General features: G+C 41.2%; 1 protein-coding gene across 2 annotated transcripts in view; it reads left to right on the forward strand.

Moving 5' to 3' along the window:
- The first annotated feature begins 2,898 nt into the window (after positions 1–2,898).
- Positions 2,899–25,507, forward strand: part of LACTB2 (lactamase beta 2) — a 40,709-nt gene continuing 18,100 nt past the window's right edge. The window contains exons 1-4 of one of the 2 annotated variants that reach the window (XM_057736236.1): positions 2,899–3,110; positions 9,322–9,485; positions 13,268–13,303; positions 14,291–14,417. In XM_057736236.1, coding sequence (XP_057592219.1) covers positions 2,989–3,110; positions 9,322–9,485; positions 13,268–13,303; positions 14,291–14,417 — 449 coding nt within the window. In that variant the 5' untranslated portion in view covers positions 2,899–2,988. The remainder of the gene's footprint in view (positions 3,111–9,321; positions 9,486–13,267; positions 13,304–14,290; positions 14,418–25,507) is intronic. The other variant, XM_057736237.1, reaches the window with a different exon arrangement.

The following is a 25,507-nucleotide window of genomic DNA, read 5'->3' on the forward strand; positions in this document are numbered from 1 at the left end:
GACAAGAGAATGGAGGTGCCCACATAATTAGTTTGACCCTCTTCTCAAAGGTTTGCTGACCTTACAGCAGAGAGTTTTTAAAAAGGGAAAACTAAAAAATAAAAAAATAAAAAGGGAAAACTGCTTTTTGCCTGAAGAGCTATGACTTGACAGCAGACAAATAAATATTGGTAAGCTGAAAATGCCTGATATAGGGAATTCTGATGGTTCTTCCAAGCAATTTTTAAAAGACTATTGCTTGCCTTCCCATTGCAAAGGGGATAATTTACATCATTATTTCCAATGAAGGTTTTTGAAACATATTTCCATTAAAAATAGATCTTTGAGACACAGGCAAAGAAATCTGTCACACATAATCCAGGTATGTTTTCAAGAAATGTGGAGTATTAAACTGATAATTTGTAAAATAAATACCATATAAATAGCAACAGTCCTTTCTTCAGAAATAACTGCTAAAAATGGATGTTAAAAATGCAAGTCCTGGGACTTCCCTGGTGGCTCAGTGACTAAGAATCTGCCTGCTAATGCAAGGGACATGGGTTCAATCCCTTGTCCTGGAGGATCCCACATGCTGTGGAACAGCTTTAGCCCATGTGCCACAACTACTGGGAGCGCCTGCCTGGAGCCCAAGCTCCAACAAGAGAGGCCACCACAATGAGAAGCCTGCACACCGTAACAAAGGGTGGCCCCCGCTCACCACAACTAGAGAAAGCCTGTGGGCAACAATTAAGACCCAACACAGGGCCCTCACCCCCCCCAAAAAAAGCATGTCCTAAATTTTAGAACCACAAACATCTCGTATCAATTTCTCACTTCCACATGCAGATGGCTAAAAAACACATGAAAAGATGTTCAACATTGCTAATCATTAGAGAAATGCAAGTCAAAGCTACAATGAAGTATCACCTCACACTGGTCAGAATGGCCATCATCAAAAAACCTAGAAACAATAAATGCTGGAGAGGGTGCAGAGAAAAGGGAACCCTCCTGCACTGTTGGTGGGAATGTAAGTTGGTACAGCCACTATGGAAAACAGTATGGAGGTTCCTTAAAAAGCTAAAAATAGAACTACCACATGACCCAGCAATCCCACTACTGGGCACATGCCCTGAGAAAACCATAATCCAAAAAGAAACATACCACAATGTTCATTGCAGCGCTATTTACAATCGCCAGAACATGGAAGCAACCTAAATGACCATCAACAGATGAACAGATAAAGAAAATGTGGCACATATGTACAATGGAATATTACTCAGCCATAAGAAGGAATGAAATTGAGTTATCTGTAGTGAGGTGGATGGACCTAGAGTCTATCATACAGAGTGAAGTAAGCCAGAAAGAGAAGAGAAAAACAAATACCATATGCTAACTCACACATATGTAACCTAAAAATATGGTACAGATGAATCCAGTGATAGGGCAAGAATAAAGATGCAGATGTAGTGAACGGACTTGGGCGGGGGGGGGGGGGGGGGGGGGGGGAGGTGGATGCCCAAGTGGAAGCTGGTACGAAGCAAGAGGGTAGCATTCACATATATATACCACTAAATGTAAAATAGATACCTAGTGGGAAGCTGCTGCATAACACAAGACCAACTGGATCATGGGTGATGACTTAAAGGGCTGGAATAGGGAAGGTGGAAAGGAGTGGGGGAGGGAGGGGATATGGGGATGTATGTAGAAATACAGCTGATTCACTTTGCTGTACAGCAAAAACTGCCACAACAGTGTGAAGCAATCATACTCCAATAAAGACCTTAAAAAAAAAATTTCTCACTTCTTTTGAGAAAGGGCTGAGCTGGGACAGTAGTTATGTTCCATAGCTTCTGGGGTGGTGGTTACATACAATTGCTATAACTGGATGCAGCTGATCATGGGATCTGTGAATTTCCTTTTAAGTAAACTGTAACTCGATTTTTTTTTTAATGGAGACGGTTAATTAATGCTCAACAGATTAGAAAAGGACTCCTTACAAAGAAAAATAAGTCCTTTACGTCTTAGACAAAAACCTCCCCTCCCGGCCCCGCCGCCCCCGCCCCCGCCCCCCCCCCCCCCACAAGGCCGCCCTCGTCCTCTGGGTAGGCAAGTGGCACAAGGAGGGAGCGGAGCTCCTTGAAGCTGCCGAGACCAGGGGCAGGTGTTGGTGCAAAGCAGGCAGACGAACGAGGCTTCAGACACAGGGCTGGGTTCACAGAACTGTCACCTGGGCAAGTCCCCAGATCTCCGTTTTGCGTTTGTAAAAGGGACGTAAAAATAGTGCCTTCCTCGTCATGTTGTGAAGATTAAATGAAATAGTGGTTGTGCAAGGCACTTAGCACAGCACTGAGAGCTAAATAAACCTTCATGACTTCTATTTCTTATAAAAGATAAACAGGTTCCCCCGTACACACACACACCCCCCTCGCCTGAGAACCCGAGGAGCGAGCCTTCCCAGCATTTAGGTATTCAGTAACTAACCCCAAACCTGCCTGCCCCTTGCTCCATCACAAGACTTCCCAGGTTAAAATGTCTCTCGTGCACTTGAATGAACTCGCCTGGCTGGACACAAACTCCTGCGAAGGCACCAGCCTCTGTGACAGGCGAAAGCTCTCGCCGGGCCAGGGCCCAGCCTCGCCTCACGCCGCCTCGGGCCACGCGCCTGCGAACTCCCTCGCGCTGCCGCCCGCGAAACCCCGGCAGCGTCACGTGGCCGCAGGCCCCGCCCCTCGCACAGCAGCCGACTCCCCGCCCATCGCGCGCGCGGCTCGCGTGTCGTCACGTGCTCGCCGCCCCCGCCCGCTCCGCGGCATGGATGCTGAAGTCCCCCACCCTCCCCTGCAGCTCGCGCGGCATCACATGACCTCTGCCCCAGCCCCAGCCGCCGAATGACTGCACCGCTCCGCAAGCGCGGCGTCACCTGACTGCCGGCCCCGCCCTCGGCCTTGTTACTTTTTCTGCACTCCGGCAGCCCTGCTTGCCCAGCGCCGGCGAGAGGCAGAAACGGAGATGGCTGCCACACTGCAGCGCATCGAGCGGCTGTCCAGTCGGGTGATCCGCGTCCTGGGTTGTAACCCGGGTCCCATGACCCTGCAGGGCACCAACACCTATCTGGTGGGGACCGGCCCCAGGTAAACGTTCTCCCCACTCCCCGTTATACATGCTAGCCCGCGGGCCTCACGGAGGTGTGGCTGCGAGGACTGCTGGCCGCGGGCAGAGAGGCTCTGCGCCCCGAGCCGGGCGGGAACACCCGCGGACGCCCCGATTGAGGACCTCCCCTAAATCACGACCACCCCGGGAAGTCAACTCCCTAACTTACAAATGGCTAATGAAAACCATTTAGTGTAAATTTTGAGACCCAGTTTACATTGATATTGAATGCCAGGGTGAGAGTTTTTAAGTTGTTGAGAAACTAGGATCACCTGGAGTTATATGTATAAATACAGCTGATCCACTTTGGTGTACCTCGAAAGCTGGCACAAGAGTGTAAAGCAATTATATTCCAATAAAGAGCTGAAAAAAAAAAAAAGAATCCAGGGAAGCGTTTATTTCCCACACGTGACTTTCACTGGTGTTTTCGCCCAGAGTTTAACTTCCGTTCGCAAAAGCGATTCCTTGTGCTGAGGCCTTTTTCTTAACTCAGCAGCAGAGGGCAGGATTTTCTTGCTTCAAATTGAGCCCCCCTAGCCCTTGGGAGAAAGGAGCCAACTAAGTTTTTTGTTAGTTGTGTGGCCTTATTTAAATTATTCTGTTATTGAAATAACCTGTCTGTATTTCAGAGATTTTTTTTCTTGTTCAGATGCACTGTTTAATGGAATTATGCAGAAATGGGGACGTGATTTACTGCACATTAAGTGCATTGAGCAATTTTTGTATGGTACTTAGTCTTTAGTATACTCTAGATAATAAAAGATGGAAATAAGATATAGTTCCCCTTGAGTCTAGAATTTAATTGTTCAGTCTGGACGGGTTACAATTAGGAAAATACAGTTGATTACTAAAAAGAGTATTAATATAAGTATAGTTTATTGGGTTTTCATTTGAAGTATCCACTGTATTTGCCTTTTTCTGGTAAATTACAGTTTTAGAAACAGCAGGATGGAGGGTTTGGATGTATTGCACATCAAGCAGAAAGCAAAAAGTTGAGTCCAGGGTAAACAAGGCAGGGTCAGAGCTTTAAGCTGCTTCCAGAATCTAGGAGACCAGAAAATTAAACAGAAAAAAATACCTGATATCTAGCATAGAGTCTGGGTTGGCTGAGACTCCCTCACCTAGGAAGTCCATAGGTATGCTCTTCACTTTTCAGTGTGTCATCTTAAACGAGCTCTAAAAGTCAGTACCTAAGATGAAAATTGCATATAGTCAAAATTATCCTAGAAAAGTCTCTCAGGAAAACACTTTGTTGGAGATCAGTGTACTATCTCCATGAGTTCAGCACAGCCTGCTTTTTTTCCAGCAATGAGACAGATGGCTGGCTCTGTTTGAAAACCAGATGAAGAAGTTTGCTTGCATTCAGGGGCCATGTTGTATGAAAAATCCATACTGTATCTTTAAACACAAGAATCACACTCAGCGTGGCGAAGTGGTGGTGCTAAAAGATATGAGGAACCTGAAACTGACTAAGGGAAGAGCAGATTCACAGTCTTCCGTCTTACACTGCTTAGACGACTGCTCATATAAATTTAGGGCGTCGAATGGACAGTGGCATCAGTCATAGATGGGAGGGAGGGAGATGATGATGAGCCCATGCAGTTGACCTAGAATAAGTTAATACAAATGCTGTGCTCTGCTGTATAAAGTAGATGTTAGGTGGCTAGAAATGAATATTAATTGGGTCCAAGTGAGTGGTTCCGATATTGGTATCCATCTGTTCCACTAATATCACAGATGGCTCCAGTATCACTAAACCTAATGGCATTTTTCCATCCCCATTGTATTTGAATTTCAATATCTTTTGACGGTCTTGACCACACCCTCCTTGATTTGCTAACACTGCCTTCTCCTGGTTTCCTCTCACTTCTCCAGGTACTCTTATACAATCTCATTTATAGAATCATCCTCTTTGCCAGATATTTTAAGTGTTTGAGTTCTTCACGAGGCAGTCCTACTCTTTCTTCCGTTCTCATTGTTACATTCTCTGCCTTGGGGATCTTGTCTACTTCCTTGGCTTCCCCTGTTTTATTCATTAATAATTTCCAAATTTACAGCTCCGGTATAGACAGATCCAAGCTACATCTTCAGACTGGGATAGCCCACTGGCTTTCTTAAATCTAGCTGGATGCCTCACAGCCACTTGAAACTCATTGTTACCCAGTGGTCTTCTTCCAGGCATCCAAATCTTGGTAAACAGAACCATCCCCACATTTGTTCAAGGCAAATTCTTAAATACCCTCCTTGACATTTTTCTTTGCTTCCTGCGCATACATTTCCAAGCTATAATGAAGATCTCAACATTTCCACTGCTGTCACCCAGCCCAAGCCAGTACAACTCTTGTTCAGGCTTTTAAAATAAAAGCCTTTACCTGGCTTCTCTGCATCTACTTTTGTCCCTGTTCAGTCCATTCTCCCCCACGTAGCCAAAGTAGTATTTTGGGGGTTTTGTTTTTTGTGTGCTGGTTGCTTATCCTGCAGCAGGGTAGCCTCGCTTATTCACTGGCTAGTTTTAGGGTTCCGGTGGAGTGAGAGGAAGCATGTAAAGATCTGGAGGCTGAGGCCTACAAACATCAAGCCATCACTTTGATGTCAGTCTATTAGCCGCAGGAAAACCCAGTGTAAATCCATACCCAAAGGATGAGTAAACAGACTGCAATCCTTAATGGGAGGAGCTTCAAAGTGACATTTCAAGGGAAGTTATTGTATGTAGGTGAAAAGTGAAACTTTTTTTTCCTCGCAGTATGCTTAATGAGGTCTGTTTATAAAGTATTAATACAGCTTGGTCTTGATTAAGTTGCCCTTTAATATTTAAAACACCTCTGGCATTTCTTTTTAAGTTTTTGTTGATATAATATTTCTTACTTGACTGTTTTAAGTGTGATTTGATTTTAAAAAAAAAGAAAGCCTTCTTTCATTCATAGTAGAAAAATGTCCAAGTGCCTACTGTGTCTCAGGCAATACACTAGAAGTGTCCCATGAACTTGGTAAAAAAATACATACATAACAATAGCTTTGCTTTCACTTGACTTGGAGAATTGTAGATACCATAAATCAAATAGCTCACAGGGAATTCCCTGGCTAGGAATTCAGAGGTTAGGACTCCATGCTTTCACTGCCAAGGGCCTGCATTCAGTCCCTGGTTGGGGAGTTAAGACCCCACTAGCCAGTGTGGCCAAAAAAACAAAAACACCATATAGTCCCCAAAATGGATATATAATTTAATATTTAACGAGACCAATGAAGAGTAAGTCTAGAGTTCTGGGACAATATAATTAAAGATTTTAACCTAGTCACTGTCAAGAGAGGTTTCAAAAGGGTGTGGCAATTCAGTTGACATCAGAAGTCACAGAAGAGATGTGCCTGGCTGCAGTTAAAACTTTGTGACTCACCAGCATAACAGAGCCGTAGTCTTTGGAAAATGGAAATTAGAAGGCCTTGCAATATTCTGGTCTCCCCTCTGTCTCACCATCCTGAGTCAAGCTTCTCTCCCATCCTTGCCATATAGGCTGTATCCACTCCGCCTGCTTTCCTCTGTTTCCCACTTATCCTTCTCTTCACCCAGCCAACCTCACTCATCCTTTAGAGCTCAAAGTATTGTTTCCTCAATAAAGCCTTCACTGACCCCTTAGACTGTATTAGGTTAATGTAATACACAGCCTTAACATTGCATACTTTTCATGGCCCGTATCTCAATAATAAAGTGACTTTTTGCATGTAAGAAGAAGCTTAATGTCTTTCCCCAACTCCACTCCCCACTAGAATAAAGTTCAGTGAAGGCTTATTTATTACTCTGTGCTTGGCATCTAGCACAGAGCCGTGTACATGGTACAGTAAATATTTGCTGAATGAATGAGCATTCCCTTTCCCCCTTCATTTGCCCTGTTAGGATTCTGTTACTGCTGGATGACTGCAGTTTTTAACCAGTCTTCCCTCCTCATTCTGATCAGCCCATGGATGCCAAAGGAATTTCCCTATAGCACTCAGACTTGCTGTGATGCCTAGTACAGAGGTATTCAATAAATATTTGAATGGACCGGTAATAGCCAGATCTTCCAAAGAGTGTTTGCACGTTCCTCCTGTGCCTAAGAACCTCGGAAAGATGCAGTTTTAATCTTTACTATCAAAATTGTAAATACCTTGAGGGCAAGTATACTGTTTCCTCTTAATAGGAAAAGGCAGTCTTGTGGACTAGTTGGGCTTAAGATGCTGGGCTCTGATTATGTAGATCCAAATCCTGGCTTGTGGCTTTGGACAGGACAGTTGATTCTCTAAGCTTCAGGTTCCTTATCTATACATTACTCACCTCAGAAGGATGTTATGAGGATTTAGTGACATTTAAGTGAAAATTTGTATCTAAAGCACTTAAATTCTAGCCTGTGGAAAGCACGTTAGCTATTATTTTACTCACTTCTGCCTCCCTTATAACATCCAGATAATTCTGGGTTTATAGTAGGTGCTCAGAAAGTACTTAAGGGACAGCAAATTGACAGAGACCATTTAATAGCTATCTTAATATTGATATCTACTGATATAAAATACCTAAGCAAGGAAGTTGGTGCCACTAACCCCCATCATTTGAAGAACTTTTTTCTCCATTCACGCAGCAGATTGTTACTGCGTGCCAGGCACTGTGCTCCAGTGAATAAATTGGTCACAGACCTGTACAGATTCTTCTCCACTCTTCTTTTGTCCCCTGGAGAGCCTAACTTACACTTGTGAAATGACCTCCTGAGATGGGGTATGGTCTGGGGCTGTGAAGGACAAAGTCGAGCAGCCCACGTGGAGATGGCAGTGTCTGATCCTTGCACTGACTCTTCACAGACATCATTAATAGAATTGCTGTTTGTTAAGGAGGAAACAACCTTTTTTTTCCAGTTTACAGCTGAGGTTGTATTTATGCCACGTGAAGAATGATTGTAGGTGCTGCCCAAGCAGTTCGCTTCCTCCAGAGACTCGGTGTGGACAAGTCCCTGTGAAACCGAGCCCTGCTAAAACCGAGTTCCCTTACTGAGTTTATGACTGATCTCTGTACCCAAAACTTTATTCCCTTTCTTTCTTGTGCCCTCTGCCCTCAGTCCTGTGCTACCTGAATACTCATCCACCAGAGTCAGGTGACTAAAATTGCTGTTGTCTGTAATATCGTTCATGTACTGAAATTGCTGTTATAGATATCATCATTAACATACAAACTCAGGTGGTTTCCCCAGGGCAAGATGGGTTTTTGTCTTACAAGAAAGGCATGGCACATAGTAGATCATTTGTAAACAGTTTCCAATGAATTAATACACAAATAGAATGACTGAGGCTTTTTATCAAGACGAATCATCTCTTCCCCCAGCCTGAATTCAGAAGGGATTCCTGTGAAACAGCATGAATTTAAGAAGTCGGTGAGTTAATTCTGGAGGAGGAAAATGTCACCCTTTATTTCTTCAAGAAAACTTCAGAGAGAAAGACCGTCGTCCCATAAAATAGTGAGGAAGGGCACACAAAGTAGAAGAGGGGTTCAGAACCACAAGCAGAAAAAGGTAACTAATAAGGTTGTCTGAGTAAAAAAAAGGAAGCAGCTCAGACACTTCCCCATGCTTCCCTGCTGCCTTCACTTTCATGTAAGGCAGCCATGTAAACCTTCAGTGATCCACTTTGTATATGGTGCGGAAGACTAGGCTTCCTTAGAGATACCATTAAATCAGATTCTTTCATATCTCTGAGACACTTGATGTTGTAGAAGATCTCAAAAGCAGAGTAGATAAAAGCGCATATTCCACCGCCAGAACACCTGGGTTCAAATGCTGCCTCTGCCATTTCTTTGCAGAGTAACCTTGGGCAAGTTACTTAATTTCTGGTTATAATAATGAAATGCCTCCCTTAAAAGGTCGTTATGAGGAATGCAGTTGTTAAAATATGTACAGTCCTTAGAACAGTGCCGTATTACTTTTAAGTGCTATGTAAGTGTTCAATATCATTTTTATTCCTTAGTCGGACTCACATTTATCTATAAGATTTTTCAAAGAACTTTCTTAAGGTGAGATGATTGTAGTTAAGCTGAAGTAACACACAGCTGGTTTTCAAGCACGTTGGAAGCAAGGCAGTTTATGCCGTGTCAAACTTAATGTAAATTCTCTGTGTGAGAGGTATGCTGCTATTAACTCTGTGTTCCACTTGTGTGATTGTCTTCCATTTAATTTTCAGGAGAATCCTCATTGACACTGGAGAACCAGCAGTTCCAGAATACATCAGCTGTTTAAAGCAGGCTCTGGTGGAATTTAACACAGCAATCCAGGAAATCATAGTGACCCATTGGCACCGTGATCATGTTGGAGGCATAGGAGATATTTGTAAAAGCATCGATAATGGTAAACAGAAAACATTCATTAAGCTCATTGAAGAAAACTCTGTTTTCAGAATATATAATTCAGTTAACAGAGCTAAGTAAGGTAGTAAACCATTTACTGAATACCCCATATTTAAATGGTACTTTCAGAAATTACTGTAACTTGAACACCATCCCCAGTTTTAACAAAGGAGGAAAGGAAAAGTCCTATTTTCTATTTCAGATCTCTTTTCCCTCTTATTTTTCTCCTTTGCCCACATGACAAAGATCAGTTTTAATTTAGTTTGTGTTGACAATTACTATTTCAGATTTAATAATAACTACTGCTGAGTAGTTACTGTGCACCAGGTCTGGTGCTAAACACTCTGCCTGAGTACTGTAAGGTGGGTGTGTTCTTGTCCACCTTCTAAACGTGACCTCACGTCTTCCATAACATAAGGCAATTACCACAATAAACTGAAATACTGGGGAAAGATTTTGTATTGATAATTCTCTGTCCCTGAAACCTACTCAGTACTAACACCTTACCATCTCCCTTGTTCCCTCATACCACCATCACACACATAGATTCATCCATCCATGCATCCATTCATCCATCCTTTCCTTTGATAAATACCGGAGTCACTGCTAAATCCAGGTGCTATTCTTGACACAGGGGTCCTAGCAGTGAACAAAACAAAGACCGCCCTCATGGAACTTCATTCTAGTAGGGAAGGTAAATGGTAAATGAATCATAGGTCAGATGGTGACTCGTGCTATGAAGAAAAATAAAGCTACGTGAAGGCAAGGGGAGAGAGAGTAAAGCGGAGGAGGGCGGTGGCAGTGGTATCCGGGGAGGAGGGAGAAGGGGTGAGCTGTACAGTGTCTGAGAGGAGAACACACCCAGCAGAAGGCATTGGCAGGGCAGAGATACTGGAATGGGACTGTGCTTGGTGTGTCCAAGGCACAGGAAAGACAGGGAGTTCGAGGATGTTCGTTCACAAAAGTGATGCAAGTAGGCATTTGACTAGTATTGTTTAATATTTGTAATTATTTTTTTAGGCCTTGGGACTGTAACTGGAACACGAAAATATTCTCAGGCACAGCCCCCAATGTCACCAGGCTGCCCATTGTAAAGACCTGTCTCCCCTAACTCTCTTACCCTGTTACCTCCTTTCTTCTAATCCGAAGGGACTGCACTCCACAGGAAATCATTCTCTCTCAATCTGACCTGTCCTCACCTTTCTCTTGTCCATCATTATATTTTGCAAATTAAAAAACTGTGCCAAGGACCATTAATTAGCTTTGGCCAGCTCTTTTAGCATGCAGGTCAGCTTGAAATATTAAAATGTTTATGGCCCCCTTTTTCTCCTTCATAAATCAGTTTTTATTGAGCTTCAATTTACATGTATAAAATGTACCCATTTTAACTGTATAGCTTGGCAAACACCTACGGGACCACTCCCGTCAAGATAAAGAACGCTCCCACCACCCCAAAAAGAGGTACCCTCGTGCCCCTCTGCAGTGACTCCCCCTCCACCTGCAGCAACCACTCATCTGCTTTATTTCGCTGTAGATTAGTTTGCCTGTGTTCTAAAGTTTCCAATAATGGAAGGATATAGACTCTTTGGCTTCTTGCACACAACATCTTGTTTTTGAGGTTCACGCATTTTTCATGCATCAGTAGTTTGTTGCTTTCTTATTGCCAAATAGTAATCCGTGGTAGGCATAGACCACCACCTGTGTATGCATGCACCTGTTACTGGACATCTGACACACTTTCTTTAAATTAAAAATTAAAATAGTTTCAGGTTCCCTACAAAATAATGAATGTTTATATAATAGATTACCTATTATGTTGATTTAAAGAAAATCAGAGAGAAATTTGACACTGCTTTATAGCCATGAAAATTTTAATACTTATTTGAGAAGTGGCTTGTTGTGTTTCGTTCTGAACTTTATTGAAGCTAGACCAGCTACAGGCAGACCTTGAGTTGCTCAGCACTGAAACTGTTCAGAGGTACCTTTCAGGCTCTCCCCCCAAAAGTTCCGTGTAGTTCTTCATTCTCTAAATCCTTAATCACTATCATTTTTGTTCCATTTTGCTTTATGTTCCATATTTTATTATTATTTTTTTATAATTTTGTTTCATTATTAGTCTGTCAGAAATTTTTCAGCTTCTTCATAATGCAAACAACCTGAGTTTTTACAAGCCACACCAAAATTATGAATGCCATTTATAAGATGTCTATGGGAAGATACAGTAACTCTGAAGCAACCTGCTTACAAAATTTTAAAATAAGATTAGTGTGTGATTTGGGAACTCCTAGTGACTTATAGGGAGCCAGAAATTTACCAGACACGAGAACTGTATGGCACCAGGCTGCTCAAGTGTTTTGTTTTGGCTTGGTTTTGGATAAATCTTGTGAAATATATTTTGTTATCTGATAATTATTATTTTGCAGCTGAAGTTGGGCCTTTGCCATGTAGTTAACATCCGAATCCTGGGAATCAAATGTTTGCTTCTTGCTATTCAATTAGAATGTTTTTAGTATAAAGTATTACACATGAGCAATATCACGTTTGTATCAGCTTAAATAATTAGCATTGGCAATGATATTATAATCCATAAACCTTAACAAATGACTGAGGGTTTCCTCCTGTTAAAATAATTGTATGATAGAGACAGAAAGTAGGTAAGTGGTTGCCAAGGGCTGGGAGAAGGAGAGAATAGGGAGTGAGTACCATTGGGTACAGGGTTTTCGGGATGTTCTAAAATTTTATAGTGTTACGGTTGTACGATTCTTTGAATATACTAAAAAAAAAAAAAAAAACCAACAACAGGGAATTGTACATTTCAAAAGGGTGAATTTTATATGTTAATTATATCTCAATAAGCTTTTATTAAAAATAATTATATATTTGCTTTTAGCATGCTCTTCTCCATCTTGCCTGTATAGATTGCTGTTGTGAATAGGATATGTTTTTAAATTTGCACATAATTTTAAAAACTGACACACAGTTATGTTATAGTGTGACATTTGTTTTGTAATTTTGAGATAGTTGTGAGTTTTTTGGAAGGATTGTCTGCCAAAGATCTCATAACTAGAGATATAGTATTTCCACTTCTTTACTGAAAGACAAAATTATGCAGATTACAAATAAAAACAAACAAAAAACCTCACTATCTCACTCTAGAATGAAGACAGCCTTCTTGTGTAATGTCAGTTCCTAGAACAGCATATTATTTTTTGCTTCAGTCTCTTAAGATACAAAGTAATGGAGTTTGGGGCTGGAGAGGGAAGTTCTAGTTGCTGTTGTTTTGTTTTATTTTTATTATGTTTGCAATATTTCTATCTACTTTATCCTCCCTACTAGCCAGATTTCTGTGCCTCGTCAGTTTTCCTCTGAATGTCTTTTTCTCCCTCCATATTGCCATTGATACCACCCCAGCCCTCATGCTCATCACCTTCCAGCTGGGCTATTGCAGTCACCTCCCCCCCTCCCTCCCCCCTTCCCCGCCCCCCACCGTCTTTCCGATCACTCCCCCTCCAGCCTCCACACCTACAGCTGCCATACTAATCCACCTGTTAACACTATTTGAGCTTCTTACTGAAGAGTATACAGTACCACGTACTGTAAAGTGTAAATCCCTCTGTTCTGTGAAAGGGTCTTTAAGGCCCTCCATGATCTGAGCTCATCTTACTTACCCCACTCTTCCCAGGCAGTGTTTTGCTTTAGACAAGTTGGTAGCATTGTTTGGCACATATGCCCTGCTCATCCTCCTTTCTATGCCTTTACTAACTCTGTTTCCCTTACCTACAGGTCTTCCTCTGAACCTTTTCCCATCCTACTCATCCTGTAAGTCACACCTCAAGTTCTATATTTGTGTATCCTTTCCTAATTGTTTCTCCTTTCTCTAAACTCCTCTTGCTTTTTATTAGTTGAATTGTCCATTTTGTATCCATTAAATGGGACTTAGTATAGGCCTCTAATTATTGCCTGTTTGTGTTTTATTTCCCCAACTATGACAGTTTTTAAATACTTTGGTGTCATGGTACTTGTTTGTATTCACTACACATAGTTTACTGGTTAAATGATTGCCACTCAGCTGTTGATTGGTTACGTAATTGATTTTCTTTTGTCAGTGAAGGTACTATGGGTTACATTTATTTTAATGGTTTCATATCTTAGCCCTGGGTTTGGGGCTTCCTTTCAGCATTCACAGAAAGAACTTTATACTATTATCCTTTTATTATTAAGTAGTGCCATGATGCCATAACTTCTTTTACTGTATATTAGGAACCTAGATAAAGTTCCCAGGTTCTGTATTACTGCCTCTTCAACACGCATCTTCTTTTTTCATTGGAGTATAGTTGATTTACAGTGTTGTATTAGTTTCAGATGTACAGCAGAGTGATTCACTTATAGATATACATATATTTATTCTTTTTCAGATTCTTTTCCTATATAGGTTATTACAGAGTATTGAGTAAAGTTCTCTGTGCTATACAGTATTCAACACCCATCTTGATCTCAGAGCTAGCCGAGACTATGAAGTGCTATTTCCAAATTTTTGTATAAAATAGGAGTGACTAGAAAAACACAAAGGCTTTTTTGTAGACCTGGAAAGGCATGAGAGAATAAAAAACTCTTTCGGTAAGGTGGAAGAAATAGTTACCATCCCAGAGATATGCTGCTGTAATTCATCCCATTTTCTGTTGTCCCTTTACTGTTAATATTTTTTGCAGCCACTTGCAAGTGTTCTCTCTATGGAAGTTGATCTCGTAAAAGGCTGAATTACCATTTAAAGTGTGACTTAATATATTTCACATGTTTTGTGACTAGATACTACATATTGCATTAAAAAACTCCCACGGAATCCTGAGAGAAAAGAAGTTATAGGAGATGGAGAGCAACAGTATGTTTATGTGAAAGACGGAGATGTGATTAAGACTGAGGGAGCCACGCTAAGGTAAGTGGATGTCCTTGAGCTGGAGAAGGCCGGGTGTGCGGTGGGCGTCGGTTGGTATATGTGTTATAAAAGGCAGGGGAAGGAAGATTTCTGCATATTTGCTTGTCTGAGTGAAAATATCTCAGGAAGGCTACAGAAGATCTGCTAACATTGGTTTCTCTGGGAAGAAAAAATGGATTGGTTGAGAAACGGGAAAATACTTTTCACTCTGTCTGCCTTTTTAAAATTATTTGTTTGAATTAACTGGTTACTTTCTTTTAAAAAATAAAATTTAAATTTAAAAAAAATCTAAATTTAGATTAGCATTACCTGCTAGGGTGGTTTAGGGTTTTCTACCCATCAATTCAATTCAGGGCCCTTGCATGCCCTCACTTCCAAAAGATGACCCATCCCTAAAGTAAATACATTTCAGGCCAGACCCATAATCCCCCGTGACCTATCTGAGGGATTCAAAAGGGTGTTTCAAACTCATCAACTTTAGAGTTGAACTAGTTCTGGTTCTCTCTCCCCCACAATCTGTACTTGCTTTCTGACTTCAGAACATCTACTCTCTCAGCTTGTTAATGTGACATAGTGGTTTATAAGTTTAAGCATAATGAAGCTATTGTTTAGCACTGAGGTGTTAATATAACATCATATTTAAAAACAAGTTTGCTCCTCTTATCCTGTGTCACTGTAAACTAAAGGGACTAGCCACATTTTCTTTGTAATATGTTCTACGTTGCCTTTTACTGGAAATGATCACTTTACATCATTTGGTATTTTTTTTCATGTTCTTCTGTTGCAACCTAAAATAAATAAGTGTCAAAGTATATTGTGCTATTAAAAATATGCATATATATTTTTTCTCCTAAGATAGAAGCTGACTCCTCTTCACCCTTATCACCCCTCCTGCACCCCTGCCCCACCACATCTAATCAGGTTAGTTTTTAACCTCAGAAATATTTGGCAATGCCGCCTCTCTTTCTCCGTGTCCACAGCCACTACTTCTTGCTCAGTCTTCCTGTCAGCAGGCTCCCCTCTTTTCAATCTTACCTTCATACCCCATGTCACTTGAAACCTGGAGCCCTGACTGCACACAAGGTAATGTTTGTTCTCCTGACCATGTCACAGTCTGGCCCCGTGCTTTTCTGGTCTTCGCTCCCATCACTTCCCTCGCAGGCACAGTTAGCAAGGACATTCTGTGCATCCATGCCTTCGCTTGTACCTGTCCCTGTACCAGGCATCGCCCCTTCCCCCTGCTTGTCTCCCTGACAGATTTTTACCTGTTCATTCTTCACACCTAATCCACATGTTACTTACTTCAAGAGCCCTTTCCGGGCAGAATTCACTGCTCCCTCCACTAACTTTCCTATAACCTTTATTATTTTATCATAGCACGTATTAAATTGTAAGTTTTTTTGTATGTAAGTACCTGAAAAGGTAATCAACTCCTTAGCTTCACAATATTAGTCAATTCTAATTGCTATGGTCAACCAACCCAAAGTGAGTAAAATGGCTCAACCATGAAGTTTACTCCTTGGTCACATGAAGTCCAAGAGGGGTGTTGATTAGTGAGTGGCCCTCCTGTAAGTGAGGTTTCAGGCTCCTTCCATCTTGTGATTCCATTACCCTCAGTCCTTGGCTTCTGAGGTCACCATGCTCATCTCCGTCAACCCAGCGGGTAGAGAAAAAGCACAAAAGGGGTCTTGCCTGGAAGGTTTTCGCAGACCAGGCCTTCTCTTGCATTAGCTATAAATTCAGTCACGCACCACCCCTGACTGTGTGGAGACTGGGAAATGGAGCTTAACTTCATGCCCAGGAAAGAGAGGAAATAGGTTTGATGATAAGTTGGCCACTCTCTGATACAGGCAGGTCCCAGATTCATCTTCAGATCCTCAGTCCCTGGCACTTAGGAGGTACTGAGAACTTATCCTACATGTGGTAAATTTACCAGCTCCAAAGAGTCGGGTAGATGAACAGACAAATGAGAAAGAGAAAATGAAGTAATGGGTATCCATGCCCCCTTTCAAACCAGTGTTCCCTTGTTTCCACTATGCAGTGATTGACAAAATTTAATTTTCTAAACGAACTAATCTCTAGGAATTTTCTTTAAGTGCTCTTGTTGACAGTATAATAGTATCTCGTATTATTTGCTCATGGTACCAAAGGAAATCAAACATCTTATTGCTACTTCTTCAAAAAGTATTCTTGAGACCTTCCTGGAGGTCTGGTGGTTAGACCTCTGGGCTTCCATTGCAGGGGGCTGGGCTTCAATCCCTGGTCAGAGAACTAAGATCCTGCAAGCCATGAGTCGCAGCCAAAAAAAAAAACATATTCTTGATGATACCGAATTTCCCCCATCACACACCAGCCCTAGTGAAAATGAAAGGGGTCAAGACAGTAGGTGGTTCCTTGAGTCTTCTGCATCAAAGGTGTGGGTATCACAGTGCTGGTTTATTGGTTGTCACAGAATTGTGGATATTAGATCTATACCTAATCTGCAGATTAAGAATATTCAGCCCTCAGACGTTAATTGCCTCCATTCTGCCATGAACAGACCACATGTTTCAAGCTTTTTATTAGAGTATTCAAACAGAAAAACGTACATACCATTATATCATCCGTTTGCAATGGCGAATTGTTACAAACCAAACAAACCCTACAGGCAGTGTAATCAGCAATAACGTGTAGATACAGAGAACAGAGTAGTGGTTACCAGAGGGGAAGCGGGGAGCGAAATGGATAAAGGGGATCAACCATATGGTGACGATGGAAAATAAATCAGTGGTGAGCACGTTGTAGGGTACACAGAAGTAGAATTATAATGTTGTACACATGAAACATGTATAATGTTATAAACCAATGTTACCTCAATTTTTTAAAAAAAGATTCTTTTTTTAAATCTTAAAAAAAAAGAAAAAAAAAGGAAATAGTATCAGTGCCCCAAAGCCTCCCTCATCTTGCTTCCTGTCACCACCCCCTTCTCAGTGGAATACTATTTCAGATTCATGGAGTGAATTGATGCCAAGGTGCTCCATGTTATCTGAATTCTATTTTTGTTTTACTGCATTCTGATTAAGGTAGATTAACTGTGGGAACCTACCTATTTTAAGATTTGGGAGGAAAATTAATACGAAGAATCAAAGTAAACTCACTTTTTAAAAAAGCCTTCATAAATAATCTTTTCCCAAAATATGAATTCTAATTACACTAAAGCCTGAATAAAACATTTAATTTACTGATGACTATGGCTTCCAACTTCCATTTGTATCAAGTCAGTAAAACCCAATTATTTTAAATATTAACAAAAAGAATCATTGCTAAGCAAAAGTTCTATAAACAGACGGTTAAGATTTACTTGAGTCTGCAAGTATTTGATGACCAGTTGATCTTGTCTGCTTGCCAATTTGGGGGGAAAAAAAGTGCAGCAGAGACTGAGATAATATCCACTAAGAACCCTTTAGTAAATAGTAGGAAGTTAGCAAGGTTTTTCATTAAGAATTTCATTCTGGATGTAACTTTCAGGAATTTTCTAGTGAACTAAGTTTAATTTCTCAGAGAAAATCAATCCGACAGCTTTTGTTGACTGTTCTGAATTTTCTAAGAGAGCCATCATTACAAAGTCTGTCTATTACAGAAGTGGCAGAACTAGATAAATGATGCGTGGGAAGGCCACCGCTGCCTTTCCTTTGATCTTTCCCAGAGCACCTCTGATGTGATTCCCTTCTCCCCTCTTCCCTCGTGAAGAGAATTTTAACACAGTTTTTATGCAGATTAAAGCATTAGCCACCCAAGTGACTGGAGAATTGGGATTTCTGACCCCCTACTCTAAGAAATCTTACTGCCTTCAGCCTAGAAAATATCAAAGGAAGCCATAACTGAGTTCTGGCATGGAGAGTGGGAGGGAAATAACAAAGGTGGCATTGCAGGCACATTGACAGGTAAGGCAATTTACAGACTCCGAAAAAGAAGGCTTCTGCAAATGAGTTTTTGTAGATTAAAAAACAAAAAAGATTGGGTTCTGCTCACAAATGCATTCTATGTTACCCACATACTTTTTTCCATGATGGTTTGATTTACATGTATTATAGTTCAGGTAACATTTATCATCTCATACAGACACAATGAAAAGAAAAGAAAGAAGAAGAAAAAAAAGAAAAAACAATTTTCTCCTTGTGATGAGAACTCAGGATTTATTCTCCTAACAACTTTTTTATGTCATACAGCAGTGTTAATTACAGTCATCATGTTGTACATTATATGCTTAGTACGTATTTATCTTGCAATTGGAAATTTGTACCTTTTGACTACCTTCCTCCACTTCTCCCCCCCCCACCCTCCACCCCTGCTAACCACATGCCTGATCTCTTTTTCCTATGAGTTTGGTGGGGTTTGTTGTTTTAAGATTATACATGTAAGTGACATCATGCAGTATTTGTCTTTCTCTGTCTGACTTATTTTACTTAGCATAATGCCTTCAAGTTCCATCCATGTTGTCCCAAATGGTAGGGTTTCCTCATTTGTTATGGCTGAATAATACTGCATTGTGGGGAGTCAAGATGGCGGTGTGGGAAGACGTGGAGATCGCGTCTCTCCACAAATAGAACAGTTACCGGAGGCCAGTGGGGGACCTGAGGCCCAAGCAGACTGCAGGAACCCCGCAGCAACCGGGTAGGGCCTGGGAGAAGTCAGGGGGGCGGGGAAGGGGAAGGCTGACCGGACCGGTGCCCCGGGAGGGTGGCTGGGGGAGAGGAGAGGTTCCTGCCTGGAGAGACTGCTGGGGGCTGGGGAGATTGGGGAAACCGCGATTGGGTTTCTCCTGCCCAGGAGGCCGGGGGGCCTGCTGAGCTCCCCGGCTTGGGGGCCTGCTAGGCTCCCCAGCTGGGTCCTCCACCCTCCAAGGCCCCCTCCAGGCTGCCTGGGTCCTGGGGGTGTGGGAGGGAGGGAGGAGGAGCAAGGAGGTGGAGAGGTGGACAGGTGGGGCTGAGGGCTTTGAGATTGGGGGACGGGGGAGGCTGGAGGGCGTTTTGCCTGCTCCCTTGGCCAGGGAGGCCGACTGGGCTCCTGGACCTGGTCCTTCATTCTCCGGGCTCCCTCCAGCTGCTTAGAACCTTAGGAGAGTGGGGGGCAGGGGAGAGGAAGGGAGGCAGACAGGGACCCTACCAGACTGGGAGATCTGGGGAAGTGCGGCAGGTGCTACCCTAGCCCAGTTGGCCCTGGGAAGCCTGTTGGGTGTCAGAGTCTGGTCTCCTGCCTTGCAGTGCCCCCTGCAGCTGTAAGGGTTATAGGGGAATAGGAGAGAGGGGGTGGGAAAGAAGAGAACCCAAGGGGGAGGGACCCTCCAAGACTGGAGGACTAGGGGAGGTGCTTGCATCTCTCCCACCAACTTGGGCCCAGGGAGCCCGCTGGGTACCTTGACCTGGTCCTTTGCTCCCAGGACCAGAGGCATTTCTGGGCCCTTCTACCTCATTGGACCTAAGCCCCATTCCTCACCACCCCCAGGGCCTTCTCTAAGGGTAGGCTCTGCCCATTGCCTAACTGCCCCCCCCACCCTTGTCTAAGCCCCGTCCCTACAGCCAAGGCCTTTTCTAGCTTTTTTCTTTTTTTTTTTTTTTTCATTTTCCCTTCTCCACACAGCTTGTGGGATCTTGATACACAAGCCCAGTGTCAGGCCTGCGCTCCTGAGGTGGGAGGTCTGAGGCCAAAACATTGGACTAACACGGAAACCCATTTCCCAGGAAATATCCTTTACCATGAGGTCTCCCAGAGGTTCTCAACTTAACACCAAGACCCAGCAGGAACACAGTCCCGCCCATCCAAAGTGGGGGGAAAATGAGACAACAAAAATATATGCCACAGATGAAGGAACAAGGTAAAAATACACAAGAACAAATAAATGAAGAGGAAATAGGAAAATTGCCTGAAAAAGAATTCAGAGTTATGGTAGTAAAGATGATCCAAAATCTCGATAACAAAATACAGAAAATACAAGAAACAGTTAAAAAGGAATCAGAAGAACTAAAGAGCAGACAGTACTAGATAACAAAATAACCAAAATTAAAAATACTCTAGATTGTATAAACAGCAGAATAACTGAGGCAGAAGAATGAATAAGTGAGTTAGAAGATAGAATGGGGGAAATAACTGCCACAGAGCACGAAAAAGAAAAAAGAATAAAAAGAATGGAAGACAGTCTGAGAGACCTTGGTGACAACATTAAGTGCACTAACATTCGAATGATAGGCATCCCAGAGGAAGAAGAAAAAAAGAAAGGGTCTGAGAAAATATTTGAAGAGGTTATAGCGGAAAATTTCCCCAGCATGGAAAAGGAAATAATTAATCAAGTCCAAGAAGCGCAGAGAGTCCCATACAGAATAAACCCAAGGAGAAATACACCAAGGCATATATTAATCAAACTAACAAAAATTAAAAAATATTAAAAGCAAATAACATATAAGGGAAAACCCATAAGGATAACAGCTGGTCTTTCTACAGAAACTCTGCAGGCCAGAAGGGAGTGGCAGGATATATTGAAAGTCCTGAGAGAGAAAAACCTACAGCCAAGAATACTCTACCCAGCAAGAATCTCATTCAGATCTCATGGAGAAATCAAAAGCTTTACAGACAAGCAAAAGTTAAAGAGAATTCAGCACCACCAAACCAGCCTTACAACAATTGATAAAGGAACTTTTCTAAGCAGGAAACACAAGAGAAGGAAAAGACCTACAAAAACAAACCCAAAACAATTAAGAAAATGATCATAGGCACATACATGTCAGTAATCACCTTAAATGTAAATGGATTAAATGCTCTAACCAAAAGACACAGACTGGTTGAATGGATACAAAAACAAGACCCTTCTATATGCTGCCTACAAGAAACCCACTTTAGACCAACGGACACATATAGACTGAAAGTAAGGGGATGGAAAAAGATATTCCATGCAAATGGAGGTCAAAAGAAAGCTGGAGTAGCAATACTGTTATCAGACAAATTAGACTTTAAAGTAAAGACTATTACAAGAGACAAGGAAGGACAATACATAATGATCAAGGGATCCATCCAAGAAGAACATATAACACTTGTAAATATCTATGCACCCAACATAGGAGCACTTCAATATATAAGGCAAATGATAACAGCCATAAAAGGGGACATTGACAGGAACACAATAATAGGAGGAGACTTGAATACCCCACTTACATCAATGGACAGATCATCCACACAGAAAATGAATAAGGACACACAAGCTTTAAATGACACATTAGACCATCTCGGCTTAATTGATATTTATAGGACATTCCATCCAAAAACTACAGAATACACTTTCTTCTCAAGTGCACACGGAACATTCTCCAGGATAGATCATATCTTGGGTCACAAATCAAGATAAATTCAAAAAAATTGAAATCATATCAAGCATTTTCTCTGACCACAGTGCCATAAGACGAGATATCAATTACAGGAAAAAAAATGTAAAAAATACAAACACATGCCGACTCAACAATATGCTATTAAACAACCAAGAAATCACTAAAGAAATCAAAGAGGAAATAAAAAAGTACCTAGAAACAAATGACAATGAATACACAATGACCCAAAACTTACGGGATGCAGCAAAAGCAGTTCTAAGAGGGAAGTTTATAGCAATACAGTCCTACCTCAAGAAACAAGAAAAATATCGAATAAACAACCTAACCTTACACCTCAAACAACTAGAGAAAGAACAAAAAAATCCCAAAGTGAGCAGAAGGAAAGATAAAGATCAGATCAGAAATAAATGAAAAAGAAATGAAGGAAACAATAGCAAAGATCAGTGAAACTAAAAGCGGGTTCTTTGAGAAGATAAACAAAATTGATAAACCATTCGCCAAACTTACCAGGAAAAAGAGGGAGAAGATGCAAATCAAAATTAGAAATGCAAAAGGAGAAGTAACAATGGACACCTCAGAAATACAAAACATCATGAGAGACTACTACAAGCAACTGTATGCCAATAAATTGGATAACCTAGAAGAAATGGATACATTCTTAGAAAAGTACAATCTTCCAAAACTGAACCAGGACGAAATACAACATATGAACAGACCAATCACAAGCATGGAAATTGAAACTGTGATTAAAAATCTCCCAACAAACAAAAGCCCAGGGCCAGATGGCTTCACAGGCGAATTCTATCAAACATTTAGAGAAGAGCTAACACCTATCCTTCTCAAACTCTTCCAAAATATAGCAGAAGGAGGAACACTCCCAAACTCATTCTACGAGGCCACCATCACCCTGATACCAAAACCAGGCAAAGCTGTCACAAAAAAAGAAAATTACAGGCCAATATCCCTGATGAATATAGATGCAAAAATCCTTAACAAAATACTAGCTAACAGAATCCAACAGCACATTAAAAAGATCATACACCATGATCAAGTGGGGTTTATCCCTGGGATGCAAGGATTCTTCAATATACGCAAATCAATCAATGTGATATACACCATATTAACAAACTGAAAGATAAAAGCCATATGATAATCTCAATAGATGCAGAAAAAGCTCTTGACAAAATTCAACATACATTTATGATAAAAAACTCTCCAGAAAATGGGCATAGAAGGAAATTACCTCAACATAAAGCCATATATGACAAACCAAGAGCCAACATCATCCTAAATGGTGAAAAACTGAAAGCATTCCCTCTAAGGTCAGGAACAAGACAGGGGTGTCCACTCTCACCATTATTAGTCAACATAGTTTTGGAAGTTTTACCCACAGCAATCAGGGAAGAAAATGAAATAAAAGGAATCCAAACTGGAAAGGAAGTAAAATTGTCACTCTTCACAGGTGACATGATATTATACATAGAAAACCCTAAAGACTCTACCAGAAAACTGCTAGCATTAATTGATGAATTTAGCAAAGTAGCAGGATACAAAATTAATGCGCAGAAATCTCTTGCATTCCTATACACTAACAATGAAAGAACAGAAAGAGAAATTAAAGAAACTCTTCCATTTACCATTGCAACAAAAAATAAAATACCTAGGAGTAAATCTGCCTAAGGAGGCAAAAGACCTGTATGCAGAAAACTAGAAGACACTGATGAAAGAAATCGAAGATGATACAAACAGATGGAGGGACATACCATGTTCTTGGATTGAAAGACTCAATATTGTTAAAATGACTTATCTTATCCAAAGCAATTTACAGATTCAGCGCAATTCCTATCAAACTACCAAAGTCATTTTTCACAGAACTAGAACAAGAAATCTTACAATTTGTATGGAAATGCAAAAGACCCCAAATAGCCAAAGCAATCTTGAGAAGGAAAGACAGTTGGTGGAATCAGGCTTCCTGACTTCAAACTATACTATAAGGCCACAGTGATCAAGACAGTATGGTACTGGCACAAAAATAGAAAGGAAGATCAATGGAACAGAATAGAGAACCCAGAGGTAAACCAAAGCACATATGGGCAGCTTATCTTTGACAAAGGAGGTAAGAAAATACAGTGGAAAAAAGACAGCCTCTTCAATAAATGGTGCTGGGGAAAATGGACAGCTACATGTAAAAGAATGAAATTAGAACACTTCCTAACACCATACACAAAAATAAACTCAAAAGGGATTAAAGACCTAAATGTAAGGCCAGACACTATAAAACTCCTAGAGGAAAACATAGAACACTCTCTGACGTACATCAAAGCAAGATCCTTTTTGACCCACCTCCTAGAATCATGGAAATAATATCAAGAATAAACAAATGGGACCTATTGAAACTTAAAAGCTTTTGTACAGTGAAAGAATCCATAAACAAGACAAGAAGACAACCCTCAGAATGGGAGAAAATACTTGCCAATGAAGCAATGGACAAAGGATTAATCTCCGAAATATACAAGCAGCTCATGCAGCTTAAAACCAAAGAAGCAAATAACCCAATCCACAAATGGGCAGAAGACTTAAATAGACATTTCTCCAGAGAAGACATACAGATGGCCAACAAACACAAGAAAAGATGCTCAACATCACTAATCATTAGAGAAATGCAAGTCAAAGCCACAATGAGGTGTCACCTCACACCAGTCAGAATGGCCATCATCAAAAAATCTAGAGACAATAAATGTTGGAGAGGGTGTGGAAAAAAAGGAACTCTCCTGCCCTGTTGGTGGGATTGTAAACTGATACAGCCACTATGGAAAACAGTTTGGAGGTTCCTTAAAAAACTAAAAATGGAACTACCATATGATCCAGTAATCCCACTGCTGGGCATATACCCAGAGAAAACCATGATCCAAAAAGAAACATGTAGCATAATGTTCATTGCAGCATTATTTACAATTGCCAGGACATGGAAGCAACCTCAATGCCCACCAACAATGAATGGATAAAGAAGATGTGGCACATATATACAATGGAATATTACTCAGACATAAAAAGGAATGAAACTGAACTATATGTCATGAGGTGGATAGACCTAGAGTCTGTCATAGAGAGTGAAGTAAGCCAGAAAGAGAAAAACAAATACTGTATGCTAACACATATATATGGTAACACATATATATGAAGAAATGGTACTGATGAACCCAGTGACAGGCAAGGGTGGAGATACAAAAGTAGAGAATGGACTTGAGGACACAGAGCTGGGATGAGGGGTGAAGGGGAAGTTGGGGCAAGGTGAGAGAGTAGCATAGACATGTTTACACTACCAGCTGTAAAATAGATAGCTAGTGGGAAGTTGCTGTATAACAAAAGGAGATCAACTTCATGGGAGATGCCTTGGAGGGCCAGGACGGGGAGGGGGGGCAGGTCGCAGGAGGAAGGGGATGTGGGGATATATGTGTAGATGCAGGTGATACACTTTGGTGTACCTCAAAAACTGGTACAAGAGTGTAAAGCAAATATATTCCAATAAAGAGTTTAAAAAAAAAATACTGCATTGTGTGTATGTGTGTGTGTATATATATCATAACTTCTTTATGGAGTCATCCATCAGTGCACACGTAGGTTGTTTCCATGTTTTGGCTATTGTAACACTGCTATGAACACTGTGGTACAAATATCTTTTTGAGTTAGTGTTTTCATTTCCTGTGGATCTATTCCCAGAAGTGGAATTCCCGG

The sequence above is a fragment of the Hippopotamus amphibius genome, chromosome 5, assembly GCF_030028045.1.
Source record: "Hippopotamus amphibius kiboko isolate mHipAmp2 chromosome 5, mHipAmp2.hap2, whole genome shotgun sequence".
In the NCBI taxonomy this organism is placed as follows: domain Eukaryota; kingdom Metazoa; phylum Chordata; class Mammalia; order Artiodactyla; family Hippopotamidae; genus Hippopotamus; species Hippopotamus amphibius.